Source organism: Lepisosteus platostomus, chromosome 4 (genome assembly GCF_059453375.1).
Source record: "Lepisosteus platostomus isolate fLepPlt1 chromosome 4, fLepPlt1.hap1, whole genome shotgun sequence".
In the NCBI taxonomy this organism is placed as follows: domain Eukaryota; kingdom Metazoa; phylum Chordata; class Actinopteri; order Semionotiformes; family Lepisosteidae; genus Lepisosteus; species Lepisosteus platostomus.
This window is the reverse complement of record NC_142614.1, coordinates 17173880-17186615: the sequence shown is the minus strand read 5'-3', so window position 1 is coordinate 17186615 and position 12736 is coordinate 17173880. Positions and strand designations below refer to the sequence as shown.

Below are 12736 nucleotides of genomic sequence, written 5' to 3'. Positions count from 1 at the left end.
AAAAATGACCTTCACTTGACGGAGGTGAGGCTGTACAAAAGTGGTGGGGGATGGTGCTGGGGGGCAGAAGTGAGTTGAGAGGTTTGCTTATCAGCAGGGAAATTTGCTCCTCACCTTTTGTTAGTGTATGACAGCCAAATGTCCAATGGATGTCAACTGCTATCCATTGTTCTCTCTCCTCTCATCATCTGTTCTTTCCAGACTGTTCTTGAATGGGACACCCTAGGTTTAGGTAACTAGATCCATGTCAGACTTTTGCCAGATTCACTGAACACTGAACATCAAAATTAACAAAATGGACTGCATTTCTCTGAATAAAAGAAATATGAGTTATAATTCTAAAACATTTTCTACCATGTTACAGTTTCCCCTGTTGGTTAATTAGCATCTTTTAAGATGTAAAAACTTAACTGCCGCTTTGGTCACTCCAATATTTCTGTTTTGTTGTTTACTTTCATAATTTTTTTTAGAAACACATTTCTACAATATGTCTTAAATGTACAGTACCTAGCTGTTTTTTCAACTGTTTAGATTATTTATGTCCTATTTAGAGTCCTTATGTCATGGCGTCTATGTACTGTATGTGCTTTTAAAATCCAAATCCAAATAAATACAATATTTCCTCAGAGACAACATATCAGTTGCCGTACTCAATTTAGACAAGCACAAAAATAGCAGCAGAAAGAAAATCAGACCTGATCAATTGCTAAGCGGAGACTCATGGATATTTCATATAATAATAGCTAGTGTAGACTATTCTAGAAGAGAGTATTTTTAACTCAGTCTTCCATCTTGTCCAGCGTACAACTGTCATACCAATTTAAGGCAGCCTGTTTACCTGTGGGCTTTTACTGTGGCTAGGTTTTTATTGGAAAAAAAATTATTTCCTCTCAGCAAACACAGTCAATAAATTATATCTGGATTGTTGCTGAATCATGAAATAGGAATGATGAAAAAGTGTGAAATGCAATATTGTGCTTTTAAAAGCTGCATGACACTAGGCAGGACTGAAGATTATTTTTCCTGTTGAATACAAATTTGCTTCAACGTCTTTCGATAATTTAAATGTACAACACATTTTCCATGTGGAATACTCCTATTTTTTTAGTGTAATGAAAACTAATTTTGCACACCACATTTATACAAGCCTTTTTGCTCCTTGTACAGTATGTACAGTACGACAGGCAAAGTACAACATGCATTGGTTCAGTATTCAAACTCTACACTGTCAGAGTTGAATTGATATTTATCATACTGGGTTCTGATTTTTTTATTTAACACAAAAGATGCTGGTTTTTGTTGTTTTTTAAAGATTGAAAAAATGCTTTCAAGGCATTTCATCCATATGAGCTCAGTGAATGAAAAACAAAAATACTATTTTTGATGGCAAAGCTTCTATTATTACATTATATTGTGTACGGACATTGTTGATTTCAGACGCTTTAATGACATGCAGGTGTTTTCTTAGCCTTCTCTCACATGGCTCATCACTGTATCCTGCTTGAAAAACTGGAGTGGCGAACTGTTATAAGGTGATACTGCAGGCACGCTGGGCTGTGTAAGAGCACATCTGTTAAAGCCTCAGGTTATTTACATTCCAGTGTTATAGCTATAAACTGCAGCCCCGCCCTACACTCTTTTGAAACCTTGAAAGTTTTAGGGTGCCTTAAGCGGAAACTGGGAAGAGTCTGGGAAATGTGTGTTTGCTTCTATAGTTGTAGGCGCTTGGAATGTGCAACTGGACGCTATTAAACAACAGCTCCGTAAGGTTATGAGACTCTTTGTGAAGTATCCTTGTAACTTGAATGATTTGAGCTTCTTTTCTTTAAGATCGTTTTGCTTCAATGAGAACTATTTTTTACCGTTATGCGGTGGTGCCGATGGCTTGACCAGTGCGACATTGGAACACATGCCTTGTGCCCTCTGAGATTCGCTAAGTAGCAAAAAAAAGAACCACAGGATATGCCTTTCAAATAAATTCTGTTTAACAATAAAAAAGGGACTGGTTATACAGCTTGTTAAACACATGCTGTATAATTTAATGCTTTTATGAGTCCACAAGAGGTTTTATTTGAAGAAGGTATTAATTTACAGTAAGTGCTAGCTCTGCTTAGTTTCTTCATCAAAGATCACAAATAGTATGGTACTGTAGAATCTCCTGACAATATTGTGTGATTGGTAGTGCCTAGGAAATCAGTAATGCCAAACCAGTAGCACTAGCAACAGTAAATGGAGAAGGAAAAACCTTAAGTGCTTTTACAGGCACCTCATCAACAGGACATCAAAACTTGATGTGGAAACTTCATGTATGCCTACACACATTTCTGCATTCTGTGTCAGTTTTGTTTTCTGCCAATACTGTCCCTTAAGACAGTTAACCAAAAATGTTCACAGCTTTTCTTTTCAGTTCAATGTGTCTACAACACCTACTTTTACAGTACATATCGTAGTGTGCTGTCATACTTCGTATTGTCATTAACTTATTTCTCTTTGCTTTACTGCAGTTTTCCTTTGCTTTTCTAAACAATAAATGTCACTAAACATTTTGGAGGGCCTGTATTTAAAATTGAATGAGTTTCAACTCAAATATATTTACTAAGTAAGACCATATGAAAAGCTAAAAATATAAGAATGCTATCTGGCCCACAATTCTTGTTTGATTGTTAGTAGCAGATTGAACTGATAATCTTATTCAAACTTTTCTTGAATGATTCCAGGGAGTAACCTTCAATGACACGGCTCGGTAATTGTGAAGAAGTGTCCCCACCCCTCCTTTGAATTTTAAATACACTTCCTCCTGGACTTCAACCTGATGTAATCCATTGGGATAGCCTTGTTAATACTCTCATAATCTCCTCTGTTGAAGACAAATGCAATTATTTTTCTTTAACTTCACTGCATTTGTCACAAGGGATTATTTTTATTGAGAGGATTCATCAGATTTTCTGTTTCTTATTATGTATATGACAACTCACTATTTATTCCCTTTAAAAACACATTTTTACTTGTCAACATGTATTTTTTTTTTTTACTTGTCACGGTTGTTGTGAGTTTTGATGAATGTTAAATATCCTTCTGTTAATATTGCATTAAAATGCATTAAAAATGTGATCACATTCTTTTTTCTTAATCCATTTTTGTTCAGCACTGATTTAATCTGAAGTGCTCAAAAAGTTCCAGTGGAGGTCTGGTGGTTATCTTTGGTTGGTTATTCCTGGAGTGTACACCCAGTATTTTTTACTACTTTTTGAACATAAAAAAATGTGGTCAAGCCCCAGACCACAGACCTCATGCCACTAGACCACATTAACCACTTTCTGTGTCAGGGGAGAGTTTTACAAATGAATAACGGGGATGCTGCCAAAGTAGAAGAATTAGTCATAAAAAAAATAGCTGCCATAACTCTGAGACCTTCAAAGCAGAACACACTTCTAATGATTTTGTGTACTCCACATTTCCCTGAAGATTGTGAGAACACTAAGTATCTGAGCTCATAACTGAACATACAACTAATTTAGTTATTACTTATCTTTGAGATTCCATGGAAATAGTACCAGAAATGTACTTCTGTGTATAAGTAGAGTATAACACAAAATACAGTCAAATGAATGATAGACTTCAAACACATAATTGTCAGAATGTTTACAGCATTGCTTGTTGGCTCAAGTTTAGTGCAATCATACATTATATGAAATATAATGTTTATGATTAATTGATTATGATATAATTTTTAGTGAGATTACAAAACTAATGTGATACTTTTACTGCATATTTAATATTTTTTAATAATAAAATAAAATTAAGATTTTCTGTGAGCTCTCAAGAAGCTAACAAAAATGTGTATATCTGCAATCTTTTCATCCCTGTGAGGATTGTGACAAAAGAACAGGGCTCAAACCAGCCCTGCCTTCGCCCTGTGCATCACAGGACACTGACAGACACATTCACTGAAAATTTAGAGCCACCAGTAACCTAGACAGAATGTATCTGAACAGTGGAAGGAAACCAGAGCCCTGAATAAAAACCCACGGGAACATGGGGTCACCATGCAAACTCCTCGCATCCACAGCCTGGAATTGAACCAAGTCCCCAAGAATTGTGAGGTAGCAGACAGTTGCGATTTCAAACATACAGTACTAGTTAAGTTAGTGCAATATTTAAGAATATTCCCTGTACAGAAGAAGGTAAGATATTATTGACAATCACTTTAGAACTTTGTAGACATTATTTCCACAGAACTCTTTGTAATGTAATTTTCGTTTCATTTTTCTCAATTCAAGACTGCATTAGTTTATGATAATTCATGTTGTATTGGGCCTTGGATGGAAGTAAATACAATATTTTTACCAGATTATGAGGTGTGGAGATACAGTAATGTATATCTAAAGAACTAAATGATTACTGTACCAATCTCACATCAAATAAAATACCAGTTTTCATCCACCGTGTCCCATATTAATTCATAGTTACACTACAAAAGAGAAGTAGCTCCCTTAGAGGTAGAATCATGTTGATGTTATGTGATTTATCCCAGAAGACCTTTACAAAATATGCACCATACGTAATCTACATTTCAAAACCACCATACATGACAATGCAACTACCTTAATTTCATTCACAAGTAGACCTTTTGTCTTCTGAATTTTCTCTTTTGCTTTACTGCTCTGAGAGTTTTGTGTGGGGAATGGATATTACATTTTGAGCCAAGGCTTAGTGTTTTCTGGTGGTATGAGGTTCCTGGCTATCCAGGAAAACATTCTATGATCCAGTGACATCACCAACAATGTCCAACTTTACATTTAGAGTAGGTCATTCTTAATACTTTAAGGGGACAACTAATATCATGGATGATTTTTTTCATTGTATTTCCATTATCATGTTCCTTAAGTTATTAGGCTCATTCTGAGGGGAAGGACAGCTGTTCCTAATCATCCCAGAACATTGCCCTTTGCCCTGCAGTCCCAGCCAAATTTTTCCAAATCTTTCCAAGCTTGATGTTTTGGCTCGTGAAGCTTTCAGTGGAAATTTCACTTGCAAGGTAGTCACTTGGGCCCCACTCACGGCTCTCCTCTGTTCCTTCAACCCCCAGGTTTTATCTGAAAATCAAGATTTCAATTAAAATGGCTTGCTGAATTTTAATAAAATTGAGGAAAACATCATCTCTTGAAGAACACCGTACCATCTCTTGAATAATCTTTGTGATACAAAAAACACACACAAAATTATTAAAAGAGAGGTCTTACAGAGTCACACTTTTATGATGTTGATAACAAATAACAAAATATATGTTCATAATTATATTCATACCAGCTGTGATGAATTACACAATTCTTAATATTGTTTACTGAAAAAGATCACTGCTTTTACATGCTATCCCTGCCATTTTTGAGTGCTTAGAGATAAGGGCCAGAAAAACACTTTGTGTCTCACTATGACTAAACTGACAAAAATGAAGAAAAATGTAGCCACTGAGACTGTACTTCTTGATGAAAGTATTGAAAAGATAGGAAAAGAAGAAGGGTAAATTATTCAAATTAAAGAATTTAAAATAAGCCATGTTTATGCTGTAATAATCAATAGCTGCTGTTGTGTAGTTCAGCCATTCATTCTAAAAAAATTGGCACAGTGAATGGATATGGAATGTTTGTAGAGTTAAAGAGAGAACTTCATTTAATTTTAATCTTTTGCTTATTAGTAGGAAATTCCTTGTAGGTTCTTAGTCTCTTAAGATGGCAACACTCTGCTCATGTATATTCAATATAGAAACAAAATGTCAGAATTAGTTTAAGAAAGGACTGTGAAGCCTCCATTTGCATGCATAGGTTTAATACCAGTTATGTGTGAAATTAACCAAGCCAATATAATCAGAAAGTACTGCAGACAAGGGAAGTGGAAATACATGATGAAATTCCAAAGCTTATCAAAAATGTTCACTACTGAATTATTAAAAAATAGTTTTCGATTTTTGATATGCAGTTATTATGTTAGGATTCTATATTACATTCTTTCAATAATATCCATTTTGTTCTCCAACCAAATCACATAATATTATCTAACTACAGAAGACGAAAGCCTTTCCAGTTTGAAAATGAAATTTTCTAATATGAGTTTCCCAGAGTGGCATTGTACAGTATGTCTTACAACTTTTTGCTCCCACGGATAAACGTGTCAGAAAATATTTAGGAGAAACATACTGTACAAGCCTAAAACATTCTAACAGACTTTATTAACATTTTCTTTTTTTCAATACAGAAATAAGATGAAGCATATATTTAGCAATGCCAATTTGTGCACAGTGATTTTAATCTTCTTGTTTAGTTATGCATGGAAAAAACAGGTCCACAGTATGGTTTCAGAGGATTTTGTCCTACAGCACAAGACTGAAGCAGGACTAAGACAATTCTAGACTTAGATTTCTACAGCTTTCCAAAGGACTGAAGTGCATAAAACCTGATCTGAATATTGCTGAGACTGGATGGAAAGCTGTTTGCTTGGAGGATACTAAAGTTTACTTCATGACCTGAACCCTTACAGTACATTGTTGGCCATTTGCTTTAGTGATAGTGTTGAATCAATCTTAGTGAGTTGTATCTCTGCTCATTTTAAAGGTACTGTATCTCATTTGGCAGGCAAAGAGTAAATGGGGTAGGAACCATACTTCTCTGCTGAAGCATAAAAAGACAAAATAATTATTGATTACCAATATGTTATTATATTGTCTAGGCTGGATGTGATACCTATTAATAAAGCATTCATACAGTATATGAAAACTACGAGTTCTGCTTTGGGCCATATAAGGAAAGCTTATTTGTCATGAACCTGGTTTAAAAGCAATTAAGTGTCAGAATCCATCTACCTTTCCTGTGTACCTTATTACAATAGTGACAGTGCTTTATCTGAATCAAAATTTAAACCAAACTTCACAAGGCATTTTTTTGCCAAAGAAACTTGTTTCCCATAATGAGTGTTTGAAGCTAGGTTTTGAACAGTAGTCTTAACAAAGACAAAGTTACTCTAATTCTGATTTTTAGGCTACTTCATTTATTCAATTATTTATTTATTTTGACCACAGAGTGTACAACAAGGATATAATACCTTATTATACTGTAAGTACTATTACTGTGTTCATGAAAAGCACCTTGTATTTCCTCAGGGAATGTTGAGTGAGCACAGTTTTATCAGTTCAATTTGTACTGTAGTAAAGGCCATTTCCATTTGATAGTGAACACTGGTTTTTACCAAAGTAAAATGAAAAAAGCAATTTTCTCTGTTTACTTTTTGTAATAACCTAGATTCCACACAAGGAAAATAGTAAGAACTGTTCACGAAGTAGTTCAACAGATTTAGTTGATTTTCACTTTATTTCACCACCAATCACTGTGATAATCTGGCAGTCATTTAGTCACAAATATATATTTTACATTAGTTGAAAAAGTGTGTGGAAATGGTTGTCCTTGACTGTCAATACTTCAATTAACTGATTGTATGCCCTTGCTGTAAGTTGGTTTTTGTCAACATATTAATTGACAAAAGGTAAATAATGACAAAACCTAAAATTAAGAAAAAGAAAGATTGCATTTAAAAGAACACCTCAATTTAACAAAATATCTGTACCCATTCCTTTTTAAACGAAATATGAAAAACACTCAGATTTGGTCAGCACAGTTAATTTAACTAAATCAGTTATGGCAAGTTAAACACATTACAGTGTGATTATATTGTTTGGTCTTTGAAATCTTTGTAGTTGTGCCTGTCCTCTGAGTAATTAGTCATTGACTAGATTGTCTGAACAGTAACAAGTCCTCATCCCAGTATTGCTGCCCATTCTACATCAAAGTCACAGACTGGAGTGCTGGATGAATATTTAAACAAGCAAGAAAAACTTACTGGCATTAGCTAACATTAAAAAAATGTTTTGCTTGCAGTTACATTTAGTAAACTGGAAATGTCTGATATGGTTTGATGAGGTTCTTATATTGTATTTTGTGGACAGAAACTGAGTTTCCTGCTTGAGCCTTTGCTTTTCTTACATGTTGTACAAACAAAACAAATATGACAAAACAAATATGAATTACATCTGTTTCCTCATTTCTTCCTTGATCATTTTAGACCTCTTATTGCTTTTTCTACATATTGAGGCTTGGTTATTATTGAGAGCTACTACTGAGAGCAGGAAGCTGATTCCAAAGCAACATGTAGCCAGGAAATGGAGGCTCTGGAAAAGACAGTTCATTTATTTGAGGAGAGAGCTATAAGTAACATTATGTGGTGGCTATTTCCCTTATATCTGGTACACTTTAAGACTAAACTGTCTGGCCTCTTGCCCCACAGGAGCGAGAATCCAGTATGAGAAAATTGGAAGTGACGTAACCATGCAGTGTGGCACATTAGACAACGATGCCTCCGTGACGTGGAAAGTGAACGGTACCGACGTGAAACGGGAAAAAGTGGAGGAAGGCCCAAGGCTGATCCTGAAAGGGGCCAACATAAGCGACAATGGATTCTACAGCTGCTTCGAGAATCCACACGGAGACCGGAGGGATCAAATTACGCTCCGTGTGGGAAGTGAGTACAAACGTTTTTGTTTATTTCTGCATTCATCTTTTTTTTTCAATGTATCTAATCTCAATTTAGTTAGTAAGTTGTTATATACTGCATATCAAAATGTTGTGTTAAATATTATAATATTACTGCAGTTCATACTTAATTTCAAAATGTTTAATGTGCCGTCCACTGCATTCAATTAATATTCTATAAGAAACCAGTTACAGTACATTACATGATACATAAATGAAATGGATAATGATCTTTTAGGTACTCCCCTCCCAGTGAAACTGTCATAGATTCATACCCATTGACATCGGTGAATCAGCTTTCATATCAAGAAACCAGAATGAAAGTCTCAAAGGTTCTGTGGTAAATGTCAGTGACTCACAAAACCAAAGCTTTCCATGAAAGTTTCTTTGCATGGTCACAAACAACCCATTCTTTGTTACTATAAACACATTTTTCACCATCTCAGCAGAAGTTGTACTGGTTTCTGGGACATCAAGATATAATTTATTTTATTTTACCACTGGCAATTTTACATTTGTGATTGAGATGGCAGCTAAATTAAGACCTACTCTCTGTTTTTTGGACCCCATTCCTATATCCCTACTCAAAGCAAGGTTCTTTTACTCTTTGTCCATTTCATACTACAGTACGTATTTCAAACTTTGTCCATTGAAAGACTTTCAATGAGTCTTGTAATGGGTTTTGCTAAAAAAAAACTGGTATTGTAGTATTAAACAGATACTATCTAGTTTCCAGCTTTTCTTGCAAATATTCTGAAACTGACAGTTGCAGCTAAATTACAGTTTAATCTTGCATCTAAAGGAGCTCTTTAGACCTTTTGACAAAGACACAACACTGAAACAATTCTTCAAAATTTAGTCAGTGCTGACAGTTTCCAGTTCTGAGCCACTTAATATTATTCTCCTCCTGGACATAAATGCATTTTGTGACTCTGTCAATCCCGTCACTCTAGAGGAGTTTGAATAAAATTGTTTACACATCACTCGTACCTGCCTTCATTGATTCAGCTCTTTTTTGGTTAGCTGAAGAATCATGATTTTTTTTAAATCTGATGCTGATTTAAGGTGTACTCAAGGAGTCCCTCAGGGTTTTGTGCTGGGACACTTACTATTTAGAATTCATACTGTATGTTTTGTCTCTTGGTCAGGATTATTTGGCATCAAGGACTGGGGTTTAATTACTATGTTGATGATACTCAGATTTACCTGCAGACCAAATCAGTTACTTCTTCTGCAATTTCTGCACTTTACAGTTGTCAATCTAATGTTAGGGTATGGAAACAACATATTTCTTATTCTTTAGATAAACTTTAACCAAAGTTAAGCTCCTAGACCCCAGCATCAGCCTTGTAAAGTTAAACACATTGATTTCAGTGCCATTGTCAGTAGTGCTAAAATTAACCCCTTGAAGGATATTAGAGACCTTGGTCTTACTTTTGATCCAGGGTTTTCATTTAAGCATTAAGCAGTTTTCATAATATTCAGCATGCTGCAGTTCTTACACTCTTCATCAGAGTATAATTCATTTCATTTGGGAATTGCACTGGCTCCTGTAAAATTTAGACTAGACTTCAGTGTTGTCTGGCTGTAAGGTAACTGAATGGTCTTGTTCCAAGTTACCATAATGGCTTTTTGGATGAGTATAGGCTACTGTGCTCTTCAGCACTTCAATCTTCGGTCTGCTGATTCAGGTTTTTCTTACTCTACCAAAAACATCTCTTGTGTCACACCACATCTGTGGATCTCATTGCTCAAATCCTAGGGTCTCTGTCACTGTCAATATTTATGAAATTTGCCTTATCTATATATCTTAGAAATAATTATTTCTTTACGGAAATCTTTTCTCTGTGGTTTTTAATTTATTATTTAATTTGACAAAGGGGGTTCTATGGTCTCACTTTGTTGATATTTTACTTCCATTATATATCTTACATTTTGTATAAAGAAATATGTTATTGTTGTAACCATCACTTCCTCTTATAAGCTTCATTGAAAAAATCCAGTCCAGCCATTTAGATATTTTTACATTAGCCTACATATGTTTCAATATGTATTTTTTTATTGAAACATAACTAATGAACCAATTTTTATTAGCAGTACATTTTCAAAACCAGAAGAAAAACATTTTGGTCATAACTCTAGTAAATTATCACAAAATATTTCCTTAATGTTTTCCACTAGCACATTATTGTTAGGGTATATAAATTACACATGCAAATGGTTATTTCCTTGTAATAAATTTAGAGCATTAATATTGTATGACTGACAGGTTATAACTTGCCTTTAGTCATGCCTAATTTCACATTATTAAAACTGCACTGATTGTTCCCTTAAATCATTATTTTCTGTTTTAGGGGTAAGATATTAAATGTGTACCAACGGTGCTTTTTTCAACCTTCAAATTGGTGCAGACTGGCTGGCCACTAAGAGCCACTGTTAATAGTAATGTCCTTCTTCTTAAAGCTGTGACTTAAATGATGATGTATCATGACAAAATTGGTTTTCTTTTCAAAATTATTATTTGGATTCAAAACTTGCATCTACAGGTATCAAAAACAGGAGTTATTCCTTAAAATACTGTAAAATTCTCTTATAAACTCCATTTGTATCTTACATAAATAAATCATGTTTCCAGTTCTTTAAAGGACATTATTCTTATTATATTTCTACTAATTAGCATCTAGTTTATTTACAATATCATTAAAACGTTATGGTGAAACATTACCTCTTTGTTCAGAGTCTGGAAACCATGAGCAATATAGAAAGTTGTTAATTCTTCATTTCTCCATTAGTTTTCATCTCATTTCTATTAAAAGAAAGACAGTAAAATCTGATGTTGACTGCTTGGCTATAATATGCTCTTTTTGAGTGCTGTAATATTGTGTTACCTCTCCACTTTTGTATAAAAAAAACATTATGAAGAATATAGTAAAATTGTGACAAAAAGTATTGAGCTGAGATTATCAATATGAATATTGTTCTCTTTTGTGTTGTTATTTTTTTTTTAAAAAAAGGTACAGTAAGTAAAACACAAGCAATGGAACTGATAAAATATGACTTTTTGCTGTTTCATTGTGAGTTGTATATTGGACTGTACAGTTCATTTTTTCTTCTTTTGTTTTGTTCTCATGGTAAACAAACATTGTGGTATGACATTTTATTTGGGTTATCCATTTTGGTTATTTAGTATTATCATGTGTTATCTTCTTATCAGTAATGACTTACAAGGATATAAGAATGGTTACAAATGAGAGAAGCCCATTCAGCCCATTTAGCCTGTTCAGTAGTTAATTGATCCAAGGATCTTAACCAGCTGTTTCTTGAAAGAAGACAGAATTTCTGCATCAACAACATGATTAGATAGTTTGTTTGACTCCCACAACCCTCCCAACATACAGTATTTTTCTTTCTTCAGCATGTTTATAAAAGTGAATATTCTCACGGTGTGTTTTAAGAAAAACAGTAAAAAAACACAGTGTAATTTAGAAACAAAAACTGTTAAAAAAAGAGTTTTAATGACATCAAAGAACACAAAATATTACAAAACATGTTGTAATGCATTACAAATCCAAAATTTCTCTTAGCAATTGTGGTGATACGATTACCTAAGTATTTACAGTATGTAGGTGTCGTTTAACACTACATAAATTCACCCTAGAAATTAGGCAAGTAGTTATACTAGAACAAGTCTTTTCACCTCAATGCAGAAGGAATGCTCTGATGATGTTAATGATGGTGAAGTCTGAAAAATGCTCAAGTAACAAGGTGCTTGCCACCGTGTTGAAAAGTCACAGATACCAATGGATTAGCTCTGGAGGTTTTCAGGCAGTGCCTGTGGGACTTACGGGGGAATGTTTTGGGGTTATTGGATCCAAACTCAGGAACAGCAGGCTGTCGGTCATAACTTCACATTTTATTAGCTCTACATCTGCTGCAAGATGCTGTGTAATAATAAACCATGTCAATCCGTTTAGCAGTGCTGAGGACTTACACAGCATTAAAGCCTTGTTCCCTGCTGATTCCTATTACAAGGGATTCCTCCGTGCTTAACAGAAGGTTCTGCATTTTACAGGAGAAATAGAGATTGTATAAGCTGACACGGAAAGGCAGGGCAAACTGGGGTAAGAAGAAAAGTTTTTAAATCATAACTACCACACCCC

At 34.5% G+C, this 12736-nt stretch overlaps 1 protein-coding gene across 1 annotated transcript in view; it reads left to right on the top strand.

Moving 5' to 3' along the window:
* Positions 1-12736, top strand: part of cntfr (ciliary neurotrophic factor receptor) — a 198987-nt gene that overhangs the window by 83103 nt on the left and 103148 nt on the right. The window contains exon 3 of the mRNA XM_088628780.1: positions 8332-8565. Coding sequence (XP_088484906.1) covers positions 8332-8565 — 234 coding nt within the window. The remainder of the gene's footprint in view (positions 1-8331; positions 8566-12736) is intronic.